This window comes from Rhinoraja longicauda, chromosome 18, assembly GCF_053455715.1.
Source record: "Rhinoraja longicauda isolate Sanriku21f chromosome 18, sRhiLon1.1, whole genome shotgun sequence".
Taxonomy (NCBI): domain Eukaryota; kingdom Metazoa; phylum Chordata; class Chondrichthyes; order Rajiformes; family Arhynchobatidae; genus Rhinoraja; species Rhinoraja longicauda.
In genome coordinates this window covers 31,769,747-31,793,029 of record NC_135970.1, presented here as the reverse complement: position 1 = coordinate 31,793,029, position 23,283 = coordinate 31,769,747, and the positions used below count along the sequence as shown (strand labels likewise).

Sequence of the window (23,283 nt, the reverse complement as noted above, 5' to 3'; positions counted from 1 at the left end):
ATATTGAACATACTCTTACATTTGAGTCTTAATAATCTTTCAACAAAGTACTTTTCACTCAAGCGTGCACAAATGTTTTCATTTATCTCACTTATTAAAGCAGAACAAAAATTGTTTAAAAATACTGTCCACATTATGTCATTGGTATCTTTGGTTTGAGACATATGGTGCACATATGGCATAAGAAATTTGTATATTTAACTAATGATTTAAAGATTTTTTTGAGACGAACAACTTTCATATGCTATCACTGTCAAGCAAGTGATAGCATGTTGGTTTAACCACATCAACTGCAGCTATTTAAAATATTGTGCCACTGCCAATTTCTCAGATAATTATCGATGGGCAACAAATGTCAAAGTTGGGAAGAAGCTGTTCCTGAACCTCGAAGCAGTTTTCCGACTCCAACACCTTCTTCCTGGTAGCAGGGGTGAAATGAGAGCGTGGCAAAGGCACTTATACAGGTCACAGCAGCAAAGGCACTTATACAGGTCACAGCAGAAAAGGATGTCATCAGTAACCTGGCTCTCTTTCACACCATCCCCTGCTGTCATTTACTTACAATTTTTTTCCATAAAATATTTATCCAAATGATAAACAAGGAACTTATTCATTGGTTTACAAAAGAAGCAACAGAGTGCTGAAGTAACTCAGTGGGTCAGGGAGCATCTCTGGAGAACATGGATAGGCGACGTTTTGGGTTGGGATCCTTCTGCAGAGACATCTGTAGAGTTGCCTGACCCGCTGAGTTACTCCAGCACTTTATGTCTATCTTAAGTAGCAGGTGGGTACTGGCGAGAGGGGGGGTTTGATAGGCAAATGGTTGGACAAAGGCCAGATATGAAAAGACAAAAGGTGTGAGATTGAATAGATGCAAATGGTGAAGCCAGAGGAAGGAATATAGATGGAAGGCGAGTGAAAAAATGGGCATGAGCAGGGAAGAGCTGGGGGAGAGGAGAGGGGGGGGGGGGGGGAAGCGTGTGGAGGGGGAAGACGGGGCGGGGGTTCTTGAGGTTAACTACTTAAAATTGGAGAATTCAATGTTTTCAATGTTCATACCATTAGGTTGTAAGCTACCCAGAGGGAATATGAGGTGCTGTTCCTCCAGTTTGTGAGGTACCTCAACCTGGCAACGGAGCTGGTCCAGGACAGATAGGTCAGTATGGGGATGGGAAGTGGAGGTAAAATGGTTAGCAACTGGGAGATCCAATATATTGTCTTAAAGGTCGCAATGGAACCTGCCTCCACCATATCCACCTACAGAATGTGTCACATTCCAACCAATCGCTGCATAAAAGACTATTCCTCATGCCACTCTTAATTCTTTCCTCCTTTGCTTAACTTATAGCCTATATTCCTGTAACCTATATTCTTCAACCCTCCACCAAAACAAACAGCATCCAGTTATGCACTTTGTCCGGACCCTGCATTGTTTTATATACTTCTATCAAATCTTCCCTCAGCCTTCTCCAAAAAATAATTTCTGGCCTCTCTTATCTATGCTTGTAACTGTAGTTCCCTATCCCAGCAAATATGATCATAAATCTTTTCTAAGCCCTCTCTAAAGCCGAACCATTCTTCAAATTGAACGTAATACTCCATTTGAAGGTGCAACAGTGTTTTATAAAGGTCACTGTAACCTTCTTGCTTCTATACTTCATTACTCTACCCATAAAGTAAAGAATTATGTTTGCCTTATTAGCTACTTTGTCAATCTGCGATGCCACGTTCACATTTAGGCACGCATGCCCCGGTCCCACTGCTCCTCGAGTCCTTGTGGAGCATTATTCTTTATATCACATTGCCTTTCTTCATTTTACCTATCAAAATGCATTATCGTGCATTTCTCCCCTTTGAACCTTGTCTGTCATGTGTTTCATGCATTCTACCAGCCTGTTTATTTGTGCCGCAGTTGATCACCACTGGCTTCGCTGCTCACAATACTGCCAAATTTTGTCTTCCACAAAATTGACCCTGACCTCGGGCACTGTCTGTGTGGAGTTTGTACATTCCCCCTGTGACCGACTGCGTGGGTTTCATCCGGATGTCTCCTCCCACATCCCAAAGATGTGTGGGTTTTCAGTTAATTGTCCTCTGTAAATTTCTCCCAGTGTGTATGGAGTGGATGAGAAAGCAGGATATCATAGAACTGGTGTGAACGGGTGAGTGATGGTCGGCGTGGACGCAGTGAGCTGAAGGGAAGCTGTATCTTCTGATCACTCAAAAACTGTGAAGTTAAACATAATAACACAGCTGAGAATTTACCAGCTTTGAGGAAGTTTTGGGCATCAGTGTTTGACACCAGTGTCAAGAACAGTTCCTGGTATTTGCAGAGGTAAATGTTCCCATTTCTCATGATATTCGGTATTGATCTTTGTTTAATATTGTCAGCTGTACTGAGATACAGTGAAAAACTTTGTTTTATATGCTATCCGGTCAAATACACGAGTACAGATGGGGCAAAAGTAAACATAGAGTGCAGAATATAATGTTGCATCTACTGAAAAAGTGCAGATTAACATAAGGACAAGGTATTTATTTCACAAAATGTTGGAGTAACTCAGCAGGTCAGGCAGCATCTCAGGAGAGAAGGAATGGGTGACGTTTCGGGTCGAGACCTTCAGACTGACATAAGGACAAGGGTCGCAAAGAGGTAGATAGCGCGGCTGGGAATTCATCCCTAATATACAAGAGGTTCAGCTAACAGTCTGATAACAGCGGGGAAGAAGCTGTTCTTCCATCTGGTCAGATGTACTTTCAATCATTTGTATCCTCTGCCTGATGGGGGAAGAGAGGTGAGATAACCAGGGTGTGAATGGCCCTTCATTATGGCAAGGAAGGAACTGCAGATGCTGGTTTACACCAACGATAGGCACAAAATGCTGGAGTTGCTCAACGGGTCAGGTAGCATCTCTGGAGAAAAGGGATAGGCGATGTTTCAGATCGAGACCCTTCTTCAGACCAAGAGTCAGGGGAGAGAGAAACTAGAGGTATGAAGAGGTACAAAGAACCAATGAATGAAAGGTATATAAAGAACAACTCAAAGCCAGCACCGATGGTTTCATTATGTTGGCTGCTATCCTGAGGCAGCAGAAACGACACAAGAAGTTGATGGGGGAGGCAGCTTTATGTGATGCACTGGGCGGCTGCTCTCTGCAATTCCTTGCAGTGTCGGGCATGTCAAGCAGTGATACATCGGGAGGGGATGCTTTCCGTAATGCGCTTGTAGAAATTGGCAACAATCATTGGAGATGGGCCAAATTTACTTTGTTCTCTGAGGAAGTATTGGTGTGTATTCTTAGCCTTTGCATCAATGTGGGTGGACCAGGATGAATTCTTGGTGATATTTACACCTAAAAGTTGTCAAACACTTTAGTTCCAATTGTACAGACTGGGACGTGTCATCTACCCCACTTCATGAAGTCCATGACCAGCTCCTTCGTCTTGCTGACATTGAGGGAGAGGTTGTTGTCTTGACACCATGTTACTAAGCTCCCCATCTCGTCATTGTTTGCAAGATCCTGCCCACTACTGTTGTGTCATCTGCGAATCGTTAAAGGGAAATAGAGAAGATTCCGAGCCAATGTTAGTCATGCATGTGTAGGTTTTAGGATCATGTCTGTTTTGAATTTACTTGCTTATGGATGCTCTGTGTGCATTTCCTTTGACATCGGGCATTTGAGGATTTTTCTAGTTTTCTCATATCATCTACATTTGCAAACTTTCAACCTCTCATGTATGCACCTGCATAAGCATTTTAATGTTTGTGGTGTCTGGGTGTGGTTTTCTCTGTATTCACCATGTATTTTGCACCTCCGTGCATTTCTATGCCTCAATTCTGCCCTTGGCCTTGTGTGGCGTAGAAGATAAAACATTAAGTAATCAAGTATAGGAGATCATTTGGCAGTAAATCACCAGAAGATGAACAAATACTGAATAGTTGCTTGACTGAAGTCAAAGCGTACAAAAGTTAAACTTTTAATCAAAAATGCAAAATAAAGCAAGACTTTTCCAAATTGTGATGAAAAATAGTCTAAACGTTTGTAATTACTTTGTCCAAAATCAATATTAATCTAGAATTTATTTGTTGTAATCATGAATAAGAACAAAAATAACAAATGTTGGGTTAATATGTTAAACATTTCCGCTGGAACATAATCAAGATAACCGAACATTTATAAAATACAGAATTATTTATAAAACTGCAAATGTCTTATAAATATTTGCTTGGATCACAAAAAAACAATTTTTTACCGGTTTGATAAAGCACAGTACAAATAACATAAATGTCAGAACTCGGATTTGAATATTGGATGTACTCTTCTTATGCATTATCTACTCAAGTTAAAGCTTGAATCTGTAAAAAGTTCTCTTAAATGTGAGATAAATTATCCCACAGACATAAAAATATACTGAAATTTGATTCCACCTCTCCCAGCCAAAGCTCTATTGTAGCTATTTCTTCTCAGTTTACTTACGTAGCTATTATTTTAATAGTCAATGAAAATATTATGAATGTCTGTAATGGTTTTTAATATGTGTATCATTTTGAAATGTAAGCTTGCCTTCACTGTAATCAATGTAAACCACTGGTTTGTGAATCAGGTCCCCTCAGATGGACTGTGGGACGTCAGAATTCATCTTGCAAGGGTGTCAGCCTAAGGCTAAGTAACAGCATGGAAAGAGGCCAGGGCAGTCTGGAGGGATCGCAGGGATAGTTTAGAGGGATTGCAGGGGAGTTTGGAGGGATCGCAGGTGGGGAATAGATTGGGTAGATAGATGCACAGAGTCTCGTGTCCAGAGTAAGCAAATTGAGGACAAGGTTCAAGGTGAAGGGGAAAAGAGTTAATAGGAATCTGAGGGGTACCTTTTTCACACAGAGGGTGGTGGGTGCACGGAACAAGCTGCCAGAGGAGGTAGTTAAGGCATTGACTATATCAACATTTAAGAAACAGACAGGTACATGGATAGGACAGGTTTGGAGGGATATGGGCCAAATGTGGGCAGGTGACTAGTGTAGCTGGAACATGGTGGCTGGTGTGGGCAAGTTGGGCTGAAGGGCCTGATTCCATGCCTGTATGACTCTAACTTGGCATGAGGGTGAGAGTGAGGGGCTATGGAAATTTGGGGGGAAGCATAGGGGAGAGGAGCATAGGGAGTTGGTGGGAGGGTGGGAGGGTTGAGCACGAGAGGGAGGGGTATGGACAATAAGTGGGAGATGGGTAGATTTAGGAGGGGATTAAACGGCACTTGAGGAACTTGGGAAGGAGCAGTGTTGGGGGACTTGGGGGAGCAGAGTGGAGAGGGGCCAGGGGAAGTTGTGGGGGTCGTGATGAGGAGACTGGAGAATTTGTGGGTGAATGAGGCAAAGAGGACTCCAGGAGTAGGGGTGAGGGCAAGAAGCCAGGTAAGCTGTTCAGAGAATTGGAGAAGGAGTGAGCACAGCCTCTACTCCCTTTGAAGTTTGATGAGCTCTCATCTCACTGCTACCATTAGGAAGAAGGCACAGGGGCCTGAGAATCCTACCTCCAGGTTCAAGAGCTGCTGCTTCCCTTCAAGCATCAGGTTCTTAAACCACACTGCATGACCCTAACCACAATCCTACTTCAGCAACACACAACTGTGGGCTTTACATAGGTTGCACTATGTTCTTAGGTTTGCACTGTTATAGTCTGGTTATCTCGCATTGCTGATAATTAATTGTATTGTAGATTATTGTGTATTTATTTGTTGTTTTGCGCATTATTGTGCCTGTAAAGCTGCAACAAGTAAAAATTTGTTGTCCAAATGACAATTAATTACTCTGGACTCTGGTTTTTATTTAATATTTCAAAGTTTCAGTACCTGTTTTGAGTTCTGTGGGAAGATGTTCTAGGAGGAGTCCAGAACCAGGGGCCACAGTGTTAAGAATAAAGGGGAGGCCATTTAAAACTGAGATGAGAAAAACCTTTTTCACCCAGAGAGTTGTAAATTTGTGGAATTCTCTGCCACAGAAGGCAGTCGAGACCAATTCACTGGATGAATTTAAAAGAGAGTTAGATAGAGCTCTAGGGGCTAGCGGAATCAAGGGGTATGGGGAGAAGGCAGGCATGGGTTACCGATTGTGGATGATTAGCCATGATCACAATGAATGGTGGTGCTGACTCGAAGGGCCAAATGGCCTCCTCCGGCACCTATTTTCTATGTTAGGAGAGGATGGAATCGCCCAGTATGTGCTGAGTGAAATGCCCTGTGCAATTGTAGCCATGGCAGGCAAGTGCTCTCTCCTCCTGAGTATTTGCTCCATTCACTATTATTATTTTGGATTTCCAGCAACCATGGTATTTTTTGAGGGGTAGGTGAGCAACAATTAAGGATTCCTATTCATATTCCTATTCATAAAAAGGAAAGTAGAAAAGGTTTGATAATGAATAAACACTTTATCTTCATTTATTTCATTGTTTAGATAACCAGAATGTTCTGTTTTTGCAACAAAAAACTGTTTCTAAAAAGTATATCCAGCTAGAAATGTTCCAATTTTCTGTTACACTGATGTTTAAATTGACTAACTGTGCAAGCAGTTTATTAGTTAGGTCACTTAATCGAAAACTATTTGCTGAATGCATACAAAGCGAGGTAGGATATTTCATTAGGATAATAACCACAGTAATTGTTTCTTTACAATTACAGGAGATTATTTCAAATGATTGGTTTTCCTGTGAGGGATTATCCTATTGTTCATCTAAAATGGTTTTAACTGTTCTAAAGTTTTATGTGATTATCACCTCAGATAAATTGCACAGCTTTAAAGAGGGATACTAGAACAATGCACATGAATCTTTGAAGATGGAAGAACACTGATTTTTTAAAAAAAATAATGATTTTACAAGTGGAGGTGAAGAGTATAAAAGTATACGAGTTAGGCTCCGGTTTGAACATTGAGGCCACTTCTGGGCAGAAAGTTTTTGGAGCATGTTAGGGCCTTTGATAGAAAGCATATGAAATGGTTCCGGAGATTAATGACTTCAGTTGTTTGGAGAGACCAGAGAAACTGGAGTTGAGGTCTTTAAAGCAGAAAACATTAAACAGAAATTTTGGAGTCTTTCAAAATTGAGATGGGAATTGATGAGGCAATAATGGGAAATGGTTTCCAGTGATGAAATGGTCAGTAACCTGAGCACAAGAACCAGAGGCAGCAACATATAGTTGTTATAATTGGGGATTTTCAAGTCTGGAAGGGTGTGGATCTAAATCTATTACTAACTTTATAAATACACAAAGACAAAATATAACCATGGCAGCTGTCATGAGCATATCTATGACGTCTCTTTTTTGGAAAACTCCTTGTCTCACTTGTATTTGGGCGGGCTGCCTCAATTCTTTTATTATTGCACCAATGGTGTCACTGTCCGGCGTGGCCTGGAATAGGGCGTGGGATTTTCTCCGCCGCGCGGAAGCTTCAATGTCGGGAGCCCCGACCGCCTCGACGTGGCAATTTCAGTAGTCGGACCGCGGGAGAAGACGGCAGGGAAGAGAAAGACATTCTGGCCTTCCATCACAGTGAGGAGGTGACTGGAGGAGACTCACTGTGATGGATGTTTTTTTTGTGTTGGTGTTGTGATTGTGGGTGTTATTGCTTTATTTTTATTGCTTCTTATTGTTGGACTGAGGGAAACGGAATTTCGTTCAAAAGGCATGTTTTTTGGATGACAATAAAAGCTATTCTGATTCTGATTCTGAATCTGATGACTGTATAGGTGCTGCATCCTATATGTATATAACATAAAATAATTTCACACCCTACAGATGCAGCCTGACCCGCTGAGTTACTCCAGCACTTGGTTTCTGGTAAACCAGCTTCTGCAGTTCCTTGTGACTACTAATTTCCACCTTTTTTTTGCTTTCAACCGGCCTATGTCCAACCCTTTGATATCTCCATCTCAGCGGGTAGGTTAGTCATCAACGTTTATTATTAGCCCATTGATCTCCATGGCTATCTCATCAAAATCTCTTTCCACCTTGCATTCCTTTCTTCCTGTTTATTCATCTCAGTCGTAGTCACTTATTCTTCCCAGTCCTATATATACCTCAATAAGATCACCCCATGTCCTCCTGCGCTCCAAGGAATAGTCCCAGCCTACTCAACCTCTCCCTATAGCTCAGACCCTCTACTTCTGGCAGCATCCTCGTAAATTGAGTGACTAATTTCCAGAAAATCGAAGTTCGTCCTACAATGGTGATCTCGAGCATTCCGTTATCTGTCACTTTAAATCTCTGCCCCACATCCATCCTGACTTCTCCATCTTCAGTGTCCTCCATTGTTCTCTATCTTTTGACTTCTCCATCTTCAGTGTCCTCCATTGTTTCAGAGATGCCCGCTGTAAGCATGAGGAACAGCACCTCATGTTGAAGATGTCAGAATTTAGTTTGAATTAATGATTTTTGGCAACTTTTCTATTCCTTCCTATCTCCACAGATGTGACTGTACACAATACATCTATTCCCTTTCTCGTTCCGCTTGATCTGCTGCCTGTTTCCAGTATGTTCTGTATTTGTTTTGCATTTCCAACACCTGCAGTTATTTTTTGCTCGAGTAAAATCTCTCGATTGAGTTGCTGGGAGCTATGACTTTGTTCTCTCCTTGTATTGTTTTCCAAACACCTGGCTTAGTGCCTTGCCCTCGTGAACGGGTGATCATTACTGTATATTTAGTGTAAGGGAAAGCATACATGAATTGGCAGTTTCTATGAAAATATGATTCAGTCATGGAAAACAATTCCTGCCATAGAATAGTGCCTCCCTGCACTCAGTGTGGGGAGCAAGGAGCAATGGGAATACGAGAGGGGGCTGCAGAGGGGGCTGCAGAGACTGCTAGATCTGCTACCCCGTGGGTTAAACAATGCTGCCTTTAAGGCTTTGATGAGCTGGGAACTGCTCTGTGCTCTTGTGAAATGAAATCCTATTTTGGATGCCCATTACCGTGATATCAAACCGTGAAAAGTCTCATCATTTTCTTTAAATTAAATTTCATTCCATTTAGCTGAAGATAAGGACAGTTTATTACCAGTTTTAGTGTTCCTTGCAGTGTAATGTAAGGCATAGTAATTTGTGTGGTAAATGTAGAAAACTCTTGGTTGTCAATAAAAGACTAATCAAGAAATTCAAACAGTGTTTGTTAACAAAACTTAGAAATTAGATTGTGGGCAGAAACTCATCATGTTAGAGTAATATAGAATTTTCACTACAAAAGTAATCTTTAATATTTAGTCTGTTATTTCCTGCTTCATTACGAATGCAAGGCACTAAATTACACCCGGCAAACATAAGACCTAAATGTGGAGAATTCAGTGTTCATACCATTGTGTTGTAAGCTATCCAAATGCAATATGAAATGCTCTTCCTCCAGTTTGTGCACAGCCTACTTCTGTCAATGGAGGAGGCCAAAGATGGAAAGATAAGTATGGGATGGGGAATTAAAATGGTTGGCAGCCACGAGACCCAGTAGGCTTTGGTGGACTGAATGCTATCGTTTGGTGAAACAGTCGCTGAGTCAGCACTTGGTCTTGCCGATGTACTGTGGGTCACATTGGGAACACAGATTGGGTGCAGTAGTTAAGGTTAGAGGAGGTGCGCGTGAACCTCTGTCTTACCTGGAAGGGCTGCTGGAGAACTAGGGTGGCGGTGAGGGAGGAGGTGTAGGGGCATCTCCTGCCATTGCAGGGGGAAGTATCTGGAGAGGGGGCAGTTTCGGTGGGAAGGGATGAGTGAACCAAGGAATTTTGTTTCAGTGGAGTATATATTATTGGCACCATCAAGTACTGTGTTGATTTCTTGAAAATATATCTTTAAGATGGGATTCACAAGTTCCAAATATAATCATAGTTAATTCTCAGTTAAATTAAGCATTTGATAACTAATTGTACTAAACAACATTCTTTCAATTTAGCAAATGCCAATAACAAGTTATACTGTGGATTTTTTATAGTTGCAATCGTATTCTTGTTTCAAACTATTATCAACTATTTATGCAGAAATCATATAATTTCATTTGTTTTAAATTTCAGATCTACTGACCGTGATGGAGTACCACTCCTTACTTCAGCTCATTTGTCATGACTTTCCATTGGATCTTGCCCAGAAAGCAGCAAGGTAATGTTCCATTTAACAAGCCTTTCTGATGCCACACTCAAGATTCAATATTCAATGTGTTTAATTGCCATGTGCACTGAAAGTGGAACAGTGAAATTCTAACTTGCTGCAGCTTCATTGACACATTAACACAACAAATAAATGTACAATAATCAATAATACAATGTTGTCAGTACTACAAGGTAACCCGAACGTAAGAGTGCAAGTTAAATAATTAGTGCAACCGGAGCAAAGCCCATAGTAAATCATTGCTAAAGTTGGTTGTGGTTATGGTTGTGGGGGGGTAGTTCAAGGGCCTGATCGTTGTTGGGAAGAAGCTGTTCTTGAACCTGGAGGTCACATTCTTTGAAATGCAAAGTTCTGTGAAAAACTGATTTTGTGGCGTCAAAGGCAGGCATTTCTTCTTTTGTATCAATATTCAGTGGTTTTCTAAACACTGATTATTCATTGTTCAGTAAGCCTATGAAATCAGTGTGTTAAAATTATTAAGTATCTTGTTTTCATTTCCCAGAGCTTTTCTTTGTACCAGTGGAATTATAGTAGCACAGTGAAGACTACCCTGTTAACTGGTAAAAAGTACTCTTTATTAATTGTGACGAGGTTCAGCTTTGCATTAGGTTTAGGCATATCAGTTTTTCAGATTATGTGTAATAAACTAAAACACACTTGTAGCTGTCAACCACGCAGCCAGACTTTCTTCCAGTACTTAAATTCCACTCTTTTACAATAGTAATCAGTAGTCTGTATGTTTCATTGTTGACGGAGTGAAATTAATGTTTATATCTGGATATTTCAACAGGATAGATGCTTTGAATTATGCGTACTGATAATTTATTATATTAAATATACATTAGAGGTTAATTTGATTTCCCCCCCTCCCCTCCCCCATTTTTGGGAAGAATTAAAACTACTGTGATGTGGCAACATTGTCGTGAAAAGCAGAAGAGCTTTGAGCAGTTCTCCTCACGGCATGTTTAGGATACCGCCCCCATTATAAGACCAACTTGAACAAAGAATATCCTGCTGTCCTGTTCTCTGCAAGTTTGTGGCTGTTGAACAGGGAGACTCTGTGCATCTACCTGATCTATTCCTCTCATGATTTTATATACTTCCTCTCATGGTTTATACTAGGGTATAATTGTATAATTACAGTATATTAGGATATATTCTGATATGATCCAGATCAATAGTTTTCAAGGGGCAAGGGGACCTTAAGCAGGTTGAGAGAGTACAATAGCAGTGACTGTCTGGGAAATCTAATGGTAATAAATTGTGCCATTTGCATCGATGTGATGTGATGAAATGGGCAAATGTAGCTTTGGAAGCTGAATTGGAAATAATAATGTGTCAAAATCTCCAATCTCAAGCAAATCTTGGAACAGGATTCAATAATACTTTACTACTTTGAGGAAAAATATTTCTGTTGAAAAATGGAAGGCCCCTGTACAGCATTGAGCCTTGCTGATCATTGAGGAATCAGTAATCTGGAGTATAATTGCTTCAGGTTAGAATGGACTTCAAGGGCAAGTGACCAGCCCACTCAATGGCGATCCAAGCCTAGAGCATCATTGAAAATTTGCAACGCAGAAGGTCATTTAGTTCACTGTGCCTGTGCCCATGCAAAAGCTCTCCAGTCTAGCCCTATGGATCATGATACCTCCACCACTGTTCAAATGTGTTTAGGTTTTGTGGTTTCACTCAGATAAAGAATTCCAGACCTTTGTTAACCTCTGAATTTAAAAAACATTTTCCTTACTTCCCCTCTAATCCTAACGACTATTTTAAATCTGTGCCCCTTGGTTTTGACTTCTGCATTCACTAATTCCTTTGTATGGACTTTATCTGCACCCTTCATAAATGTATATAGAATCTCCCTTTAGTATCCTCTGTACCAAAGAATACAGCCCCAGCTTTTCCAATCTATCTTCATAGACATACAGTTTCCAGATCCAGCAACGTTCTGGTGAAGTTCATTCGCAACATCCCTTGTGTCGATACAACATCCCTTCGATACATCTTTACTGCAATTTGCAGACCAGAACAGTGGGCAGTATTCAGGCTGTGACCTAACTCGTGCCAGAGGTAGTCTAGCTTAGCATTGACAGGTGTCAGAGGGAATGGGCAGGAGAATGGGATTAGGAGGGAGAAATAGGTCAGCCATGATTGAATAGCGGAGTAGACTTCATGGGCCGAAAGGTTTAATTCTACTCCTATTCCTTATAACCTTATGACCTCCATGGTGTTAAATTCTGTGCTTCAGCAAATGAAGAATAGCATCCTGATGGTGTAAGACCATCCATCAACCATGACCCTTTGTTTCCTGCCATTCAGCTAAGTGTGGATCAGTTTACCACTCTCCTTTACAACCCCCGGGCATTTACCTTTGGCCAGCTCTATCTAAAGCCTTGCCACATTCTCTGTAGCATAGTTCAAACAAACCTCCTTCATTAACCCTCCATGTTACTTCCTCACAGAAATCAATTGCAAAAATCAGACATGATCATTCTTTAACAAATCCATCCTTTCGTCTCTGAATAATATGTACCTTTCTAAATGAAGATGTACACTGCGCCTTAGAGTAAATTCTAATATTTATCTTTCATCATGCTGCCAGTGATGCTTTTCCACTGGCAGCAGATTTCACATCTGGATCCACTCCCTCACCATAATTATCTCCAAACCTCCACAATGAGTCACCAACACTTTAAATTAACTCTACGCCAACTTGTCCCCAGCCTCTGATTTCTGAGTTGAGTTTTGAATTCTCTCATCTCCTTATTGTTCCACATTTGTGACATTTCAGTCCAATCGTTGCCCTGCAGTGCCGTGTTTTTATTCTCTTTCTCAGTCCTTGCTCCTTTGTTTTTGATTTCCCATCAGCCAGTCAATTGCCTTTCAGCTTCTCTTTCTGGTACAGGCAGCTCAAAACCTCTACCCTGACCTGTTCATCACCACCCCTGTCATTCTGTTCCTCTGCCTTGCGGCATACTGGGGCAGAGAGATGATTGCAGAGGTGATGTGAGACTCACTGCCCTTGAACAAAGGTAACAGCAAGGACCTGTAATAAAATTGAAGTTAATGGAAATAAATTGGCAAGCTCTCCAGTGGCTGGACTTGTAGGGAAGATGCATCGGGTCAACAATCACAGCCCAAGACACACTGAAATTATTCTTCATTGCTGTATCATCCATATCCTAATTATTTGCAGCTGCATCATGAGAGATGTTTGCTCAATCATAAAGTCAAAAATAGGGATGTTGCTTATGATTGAACTATGCTTACTTCCATTTCTGATCCCTCTGTTGATGAAACAGCCCACGCTTGCATGCAAAAACATTAGGACAACATTTGATTTGAGTTATTCTGTGTCAAATCTTATTTGTGTCACCAATGCCAGACAATGATAATCTCCGGCAAGAAAAGTTCCAATCACCTCCACATTTGTCTTGCCAAATCTCTCCCCATCAATATCCTGAAGATCACCCAATGGGTTTGGATTTAGTTTTATTATTGTCACGTGTACCGAAGTACAGTGAAAAGCTTTGTTGTGCACGCTATCCAATCAGATTCGATACGACTGGGTGACATACCATTCTCACCGGGCCTACTGAGTGGGGCTGGAGCTGTAATAGGCAATAGACAATAGATGCAGGAGTAGGCCTTTCGGCCCTTTGAGCCAGCACCACCATTCAATGTGATCATGGCTGATCATTCTCAATCAGTACCCCGTTCCTGCCCTCTCCCCATACCCCCCAACTCCGCTATCCTTAAGAGCTCTATCTAGCTCTCTCTTGAATGCATTCACAGAATTGGCCTCCACTGCCTTCTGAGGCAGTGAATTCCACAGATTTACAACTCTCTGACTGAAAATGTTTTTCCTCATCTCCGTTCTAAATGGCCTACCCCTTATTCTTAAACTGTGGCCCCTGGTTCTGGACTCCCCCAACATTGGGAACATGTTTCCTGCCTCTAATGTGTCCAACCCCTTAATAATCTTATATGTTTCGATAAGATCCCCTCTCATCCTTCTAAATTCCAGTGTATACAAGCCTAGCCGCTCCAGTCTTTCAACATATGACAGTCCCGCCATTCCAGGAATTAACCTAGTAAACCTACGCTGCACGCCACCAAAAGCAATAATGGTGATGAAGATTTTGGGGTGGATGTTTTATACTCCGTGAAGTGACAATTGTTTTCTCTTACCCTTGCCAAGAGCGCTGCACTCAGTCTGTGCAAACATCAGAGAACGTGTTCAGCATCTGCAACTCATCAGCTGAGCCTGAGACAACTGTAGTATGATTCTGGCTGGATGATGTGTCTGTTACTCTGAAATCACCTTGTGTTAAGCAAGTTGCCATTTTCACCACCAATTCAGCTGGAACTCCAGACTGATTATTTGATTCCTTATTGCAGTAACAAGACTTTGTAATCAAAGCAATGATTCCATCCCTCTTCATTGATTAGTTCCACCAATCACTTTTGATTTGTACTTGTGCATCTGTCCTAGTTTTTTAAAGCATATATAATATACGGTATTAATACTCAATATTAATTCAACTTTCTATTGCACTTTTTTTTGTTCTCACAGTTTTCCATGTGATTTTCCATTACTGTCATTTAAAATGATGTTCGTTTGTTAACTCTTGAACAGTGTAAGAAAGGCTTGCTCATGCACAGTATGGTGCATAACACCTGTAGTGTTTGCCTTATAAATTAGCTGCCTGTGTCATTTTAAAATATGTATTATTGCTTATACTGCTATACAGTGATGAGAGTTTCTCAAGTTACAATGACATTGATATAAATTAGAACTGTGGACTCGGAAGGAAGAGTACAGGCAGCAGGAATCAGCCAATCTCCTCTCCCATCCTACTCACATTTGTTGCAATAATGATCAAAGACGTAACTGAAAATCTGAATTTTGTATTTGAAAGACCAATACATCAGGTAAGAGTCTGGCACCATGTTTGTAGAGAGTGTTTATGTTTGCAAGGCAAGGAAACTCAGAGAGATGTGACGGGGTAAGCTCATATTTCTCCTCTAACTTTATCCTGCTAGAAAATAATAAGTGCATATTCAATGACAACTACAATGGAGATTGTGAGCATTTATATAGGTATGGATTTTAATCGACAATGGACACACACTCTGCATTAGGGTTAGGGTGCAGTGGATCTATCCAGCTAATGTTGGTTCTGGGTCAACTCCTGATTTTATTCTATATTAATTTTCAAAAGTATTACTTTAGAAGTAAATATGTTTTCAAAATGTACTTGCATTTTGGGTGTTCTTGGTTTTCTCATTAACATATGTTATATCTCAAAATGTTTAGCCTCGCAGAATTTCTCACGGAACTTCAATTTATTTCCTCATTTATGTCACCGATATATTTAGTACTTTGTTCTTTCACTTGGGCAACATCTACAAACCGTGCTTGAACACGTCTTCATTGTGCTTCCAATAGGGAGTAATCAGAGTACAGCCAGAAACAATTTGGTTGATTTATATTTTTATATTCAGAAATGGACTCATTGTGTTCCTACTCTTGTACAGAGCAGTAAATGATATAAAATGCAGCAGAATTCCCCTGAAGGCAGATTATTATTCTTTACTATATTATCAACGTGATGCCCACCTTGTGAGAGACTGTGATATTTTGAGAAATCATCTCTTCAATCGAGAAGGAATTCTTGGGTTTTCTTGCAGTGTGTTGTGTTAAATTTCAGCCCATGGTTCTTGCAAGGCCTACCATTGGCCAACCTGGCCAAACCCTGAATAAACCTGCCAGGTTGGGTCCACAGCGTATCATGAGGAAAGTAACACATGGATAGATCCACTTCATCCCATGCCCTCTCCAATCGACCCTTGGCTGATGGATCTCTCCGTGGAAGTCACCACGGCACTGTGAACATGCAAACATAAGAAAACTGAAGCAGGCCACTCGTTCCCGCTAGAAACAAGGAATTGCAGATGCTGATTTACAAAAAAAGACACAAAAGGCTGGAGTAACTCAGTGGATCAGGTAGCATATCTGGAGAACATGTATGGGTGATGTTTTGCATTGGGACCTTCGGACTGATTAACATGGATAGGTGATGTCTCGGGTTTGTCTGAAATCAATTTGAAAAAGGATCCCAATCCAAAACGTCACCTATCCATGTTCCCCAGAGATTCTGCATGATCTGCTGAGTTACTCCAGCACCATGTGGCTATTTTCCACTCATACCTGCTCTTCCATTCAGTAAGATCAAAGTTATTCTTTTACCTCAGCACCACGTTCCAATCCCTTGATGCCCATTACACGTGAAATAACCTCCATAGCCTTTGTGGTTAAAGTATTCCAAAAATTCACTCCCCTGTGTGAAGTGATTCCTTCTCTGGTCTGAGTAGCGTGCTGTGGAGTTATATCTCAGCTTGATTAGGAACAGCTTTGCTGAAGACAGCGAGAGTTGGATGCAGCCCAGTCCATCACACAGACCAGAATCCCCACTACGGACTCCATCTGCATTTCATGCTGCCTCGGAAAAGCAGCCAACATAATCAAAAACTTGTCCCACTCCCAGTAATTCCTCCTTTCTCTCCGCTCTTGTCGGGCGGAAGAAACAGAAGCTTGAAAACACGCACCACCAGGCTCAGGAACAGCCTCTGAACGGTCCTTCTATAAGCTAGGGTACAGTCCAATTCACCTATACCCCATTGTGGACATTGGACTTTGTCCCAGAATAGTCTTCAGCATTGTAATGCAGCAGCTCCAGAGACAAAGTCATCCCATGAATCCATTCCCCCTCTTATTTCTCACCAACTCTGCAACTTCATTCACTCTGTCATACCGATCGATTCTCTATGCCACTGATCTAATTTCCCGTCGCTAATTAACTTACCATTTTGCCTTTGGGATATGGGAGGAAACCGGAGCATCCAGCTGTGACTACATAATCACTTGGAGAATGTACAACCTCTACATGGGTAACAAAAACTGGTGGGATTGATCCCTGGCCTTTAACTGAGAATGACCGGTGGCTCCCTGTTCCCCCTCTACACCCCCTCCTCCCCACACCATGCCCCTCCACAACCCCCCCCCCCCCCCCCAACTCCACGCACCCCCCCCCCCTCCACCCCCCACATCTCAAGCAGACAAAGATGAAAAAAATAATTGGACCTTACAACTGATGCCCGGATCTTGAAAAATGAGTGAATACTCTTGATCTTAACAACTGATATGTTATTTGAGTTGTAAATTAAGATCCTTAGCTGGGGTACTAAATGCTGTATTTAGCGTGGTGCATGCCAATGGTGATGGTTGTTGGCTTAGAAAAAGGTTGGTAGTAACATTGCAAACGTTTGTACTTTCGGGTCGCCAATAAAATTAACCAAGGGGTTGGGTAATGTTCTTTCCGAACAAATTAGTTGAATTCTTTGGCAGCGCAGTTGATTGATTCTCAGCAATGGAAAATGAGCCATGAATCCAAAGGTCATTTTACTTTCTCTTGGTGAATGACAAATGGTGGACTGAAGGCCAGCAGGGATTTCCAACGTTTAGCCACCTAGTTCAATGATACCTGCTTATAAAGTAAGGACATCATCAGTTGGCAGACACTTATGCAGTCTATTTTTAACTCTCAGGCAGTCTGAGAAGGGAGAATCTTTCTTTGAATATAGTTCTTTTTAGTATTGTGGAATAAATGAGGGTGTTGATTTACAGTTAGTCTTTTGTCACCAGAATGTTTATCAGTTTTCCGCACAGAAAGTAGAAAAGATTAATTTAATGCATGGGAGAGAACAACATCCATTGATTCAGTAAACATAATGAGGTTTTGCTTTGTCTTAGTGTCAGGCTATTATATAACTAGATATTGAGCAGTACCTGTGCATTGCATGATGTAATTCTGGGAATGATCAGTGGCAAGATAAAAGATATTGAACACAAAAAATAATGAAACTATTAGTATGTTCAGCAAAGTTAAGATGTAATGACAATGCCTCCTGAATGTGTTTCATTATGTTGCTGCAGGCAAGCAGACCATCACATCTGAGGCAAGTTGAAAGTCTGAAACTATAACTGGGCCACATTTCCTCAGATGTTATGCAGACATTGTCTTAAATGTTTTTCACGATCAGATCCATTTGGAAGCAACTGCAAAGACTTTTGACATCATTTTCTGCCTTAAAGGTCCATTGGAATCTGTGGTTTGAGGCGGAGATGTTATCCATGGGCCGTACTATAAGGTCTTCTGACCATAAGAATCAGATTTGCAACCAAACAAATAGTTGCTCCCAATTGTAAATCAATACTTCAATGAGTCATTGTAGGCTTGTGGCTGATAATTGCAGCATATTTACCCTTGCACTTGACCTGCATGCCAGTTGTGCTGCACCTTTCAATGTAGAAGATTATTAATTAAAAATACATCAATATATTTTAAAAGATGAAAAAAAGATTCGCACTGATGACATTATTCAGAAAATGGTTAGGAGAGCTGATGTATTAAAATAACTGGAAGCGGTAATTAACTCATAATTAATTCAGGAGTCTTATTACAACTAATTTAGCTCCTTCACAATGTCAGTTCATTAACTATTCTCTGCAAATTTCTCTGACATTGCCATGTCCTATGTTGAAATACAAACATCCAACATAAAGAAAGGTCTGTATTTTTGGTGATCACTTATTTTCAGAAAGTCAAATATTTCTACTTCTGGAATTAGACCATTTGCTGTGTTACTCTTTATCACGATTAGATTCCTCCAGATCAGAGACAACATCACCACCTCCAAAGTAGGCTATCTTGCAGTTCAGATCAAAGACTTTGTCTGTTCTTTTAGCTTAGTACAAAAGGTCCCTTGGCAATATTTTGAAAAAGAGCAGAGGTTATCCCTTGTGTACCAGTTAATATTCATTCCTTAATCAAATTCACAAAAACAATTTATTCAGTCACTTTCTTATATTGCTGTTTATGAGAGCTTGCTGAGTTGTTTCCTATATTGCAAAAAATGATTGCTCTTCAGAGTACTTCAATGACTGTAAAATGCTTTCGGATATCCGAACATCAATAAAGGTGCAATATTCTATGCTGCCATCTATGGCCTCGCCCTATTGAACATGCCACTTAGATTGTTGCCCTCGGGATGATTAGGTGCAGGTTGAGGACAGTTGTACATTTATCCATTGGAAGCTGACAGAATTTTGTCAAGGCCACGTTATAAAGAGGAATCCGAGGGCTTGTCTGGGCATCCTAAACTGAAATTCTCCCAGGAGCTGGAGCAGCAAGGTTCGATGTACAAGTTTTCATACCACCCAATAATCTATCTTTTTAATATTTTGGCCATTAGTCCCTTTTTGAAACAGATTTTCAATGGGTTCTCAGCAGAAAAACAGGGAAATCGGTCATGTTCCAAAGTTGATTTTGTGGTAGTTTTTATTGAGGAGGCGGTGGGATATTGGTGGAGTGGGCCGCTGGAGACCCTGCAGCTGCCGGGAGATCGCATGGATCAGGCGCCGCTGGAGGCCCCACAGAGGTCGGACATGTATGTGGAGCAGACACAGCCTGCAGCGGCACAGAGCAGTGGTTACGGATAACGACAGCTTTGTCAGACCCGCCCTGCAACACTGACCCCGTGCTTCTGCCAAGATAAGACTCGATGTTTTTAAGAACGTGAAACTTGAACAGTACAAGATGGCACTTGAAATGTGGTGATTCTTTGTCTACTGCCTCAGTGAAATCTACTATTCTTACACTACAGTCGTGGCAGACTTGTTCTTATGCAAGATTGTGCTTATGTATAGTATTTTAGTGAATTATATGGAAAATAAAGAATTTCACTGTCTCGGTGTCTGAAACTAAAGTACCGTGGATAAACCAGAGCTCATATATCTAATGTGGGTCTGCTGGCCAGGATGTAACTGCAAGCACTCTGTCCTCCATCAAGAACTTTATCCTTTTGTGTCCAGCGCACTCACCCAGGTGTGTCCAGCGCACTCACCCAGGTGTGTCCAGTGCACTCACCCAGGTGTGTCCAGCGCACTCAGGTGTGTCCAGCGCACTCACGCAGGTGTGTCCAGGGCACTCACTCAGGTGTGTCCAGCGCACTCACCCAGATGTGTCCAGCGCATTCACCCAGGTGTGTCCAGGGCACTCACCCAGGTGTGTCCAGCACACTCACGCAGGTGTGTCCAGCGCACTCACGCAGGTGTGTCCAGCGCACTCACGCAGGTGTGTCCAGCGCACTCACGCAGGTGTGTCCAGCGGCACTGAATCATCTCCTGGTGCAGAGGTTTAGATTGTATTCTCCACTGTGCCACACTGCTGGTCCTCATTCACAATACGTTCTCACAGTGCTCAAACTGCTGCCATGGTTACCAAGCCATTGGCATGAGGTAATTATTTTTTGTGAGTCTCTGAGTCTTTTTTCTTTACATAAGGTCCATTCTTTGTTTCTATGCCCCCAATTGTAATGAGATTCTCAATCTAACTATATCTAGTACATAGAATACAATATAATGAACCCCTTGGAGAATATCTCAGACATGCATGTCATTTTTCAATTCTTTCTAACTGCACATGTACCTGGGTCTGAAGAAGCGCCCAACCCAAAACGTCACCGATCCATGTTCTCCAGAGATCCTGCCTGACCCTGACCCTGACCCGCTGAGTCACTCCAGCACTCTGAAACGTCACCGATCCATGTTCTCCAGAGATCCTGCCTGACCCTGACCCGCTGAGTCACTCCAGCACTCTGAAACGTCACCTAGCCATGTTCTCCAGAGATGCTGCCTGAACCGCTGAGTTACTCCAGCACTCTGTGAAACGTCACCTTTCCATGTCCTCCAGCGATGCTGCCTGACACACTGAGTTAGTCCAGCACTTATAGTGTGCTATGTTCAGCTGGTTGTGAGTTGTTTTCGGGAGATTTTATAACATTCAGACTTTTGATATATATATATTTTCCATTATTTTGTTTGTTTCCTTTTGGCCTCTCGTGATCTTTCCTTCCTTGCCCACTTTGACAATCAATCCTTCCACAATAATTCACCACTTTTGACAATGCTTCCTCTGTTTATTCCTTATTCTTTAATCGTATTGCTTGGCCTTTTGGTCATCGAGCCCAGTTTGAACCTGTTGACCTGCCTGTGCCATTAATCAGTTTGCACTTCCAACGACGTTGTTGACTATATTTTCTAAATCCTGCACTTCCATGAACAAAAGGCAATGCCTCCCCTCACTCCTGGTAAAACATGACCCGATTTATTTTTAGTGAACGTACGTAATTATCGTTTCATAATCTAAGCAGGCACAAACACATCAAACCAATGGCGCACACCATGATTTCTTCTATTGCTCCACAGAAGATGGATATAAAAGTCTATATATTTATAGAGAACATAAGCGAAAAAATGCACTGTAGAAGTTACTTAGGTTAAGATTGTATTTGAGATCAGGTTGTATTTGCTTTAAACAAAGCAGTTGCACCGTGTTTACCTAACTTCTGCAGTATGTGGGCATATACAGATTGTAAGTGCTGTAAGCAAATGATGTTATTTGTCTTTTACTGAAATGGGACATTATAAATTCTGGGTTTTTTGCTTTTAAAGACATTTCTTTCTTTGTTATTTATGGAATTAAACAAACGGCTGCCAGACGTTTGATGTGGCTGAGTACGTTTTAAGTAATACAGCTGGTAACATGCAAAGCTGCTTTGTTGCTCATGACTTAGGGTGAAATAACTGGAGCCAAGTACATTTAATTATACCATGTTCTCGAGTAGAGAGTACAATCAAGCATAATTAAAGGTACATGTGTTGCTTTTATCAATCTAGACTTTCATTTGCTAATGTTTTGGAACTACAATGCCTATTTTCATCATTTAGTGCCAGGACAATTCTGAATTGTGGCTGAGGAGAGGCAAACCTTGCTGTTGAGACTGTGAAAGTCATGGGAATGACACTCATCTGCAGTGAGATGGATGGATTCATGGATGGATGGATGGAATCATGGATTCATGGATTCATTAAAGCAGCAGGAGAATTCACCCATTGAGCTGAGTCTACACAATTGTCAGCAGTGGGAGAGAACATCAGCTCTAGACTGCAAACAAGATTGAAAGAAGGGCAAGAAGATGATTGGGATATAGATGGTTGGTGATTTAGGGGAGAATCAAGGTTGATCATTCAGAAAGTGGGAAATGAATATTGAGTAAGGAGTTTGGGTTGGAAATAGTCTGTAACCAGTGTTATTTCACAGGCATCCCTGTTGGGACCACTGGTGTTTGTGATGTATGTGTGTGTATACACATTGCTGTTGTGCTTGTATGTATGTGTAGGTGTATATACATTGCTGTTATGTATGTGGGTGTGTGTATGAATTAGACAAAAATACTGATGGGTAAGTTTACAGACAACACAAAAAATGTGGAGAGTTGTGGACAGTGAAGGCTGTCAAAGGATACAGCAGGATATAGATTAGTTATAGATATGGGCAGAGAAATGACAAAGTTTAATCCAGGCAATTGTAAGATTTTGTAAGTGATTTATCTTCTAAACTTGAAACAAGATCTCAATTTCTACTCAATTCCTGTTTGCAGGATTATTCTGGTGGATGATGCAATGGACTGCCCGATGTCATTTGTGGACTTTTTGTATGCATTCCAGATTCAGTTCTATTATTGTGGTAAGTTTACGTCTCATTGCTTTCTCATTTTATTTGGGTGGAACAAACAATCACTATTGAATTGAAAAGTGGGACTGTACGGCATTTTCAGCTCAGAACTGCCTCACCCTGACTATTTGAAGTTAATGTGTTTAGGCAATACATGGTGTCTTTGAGTGTAGAAAGTGTTCATGAGTTCACAACTGATATAATTGTAATTAATTTATTAGCCATGTAAACATACAAGGAATGTGATTTGCCAACAATCATACAAAAAAGCTACAAGATACATAACCACATAAAAATTAAACATAGACTTAAACAGCCACCATAATGGTGTGTGGGAATCCCCAGGGCACACAGCATAATTGCAGGATCTAACTGAACAATACCTGTCAAATGTTGATTTGGGCCGGTCTACTCATTAACTTTCAGACAAGTAATCAATTGGAAGCAGTGATGTACTGGAGGGCCACTCTCACCATTGAGCCTGCTTTTCTGGACTTTATTT

The 23,283-nt window shown here is 41.2% G+C and overlaps 1 protein-coding gene across 1 annotated transcript in view; it reads left to right on the top strand.

Annotated features, from left to right (window-relative positions):
* Positions 1-23,283, top strand: part of cstpp1 (centriolar satellite-associated tubulin polyglutamylase complex regulator 1) — a 129,329-nt gene that overhangs the window by 77,223 nt on the left and 28,823 nt on the right. The window contains exons 4-5 of the mRNA XM_078415466.1: positions 10,044-10,128; positions 22,708-22,793. Of these exons, the coding sequence (XP_078271592.1) occupies positions 10,044-10,128; positions 22,708-22,793 (171 nt within the window). The remainder of the gene's footprint in view (positions 1-10,043; positions 10,129-22,707; positions 22,794-23,283) is intronic.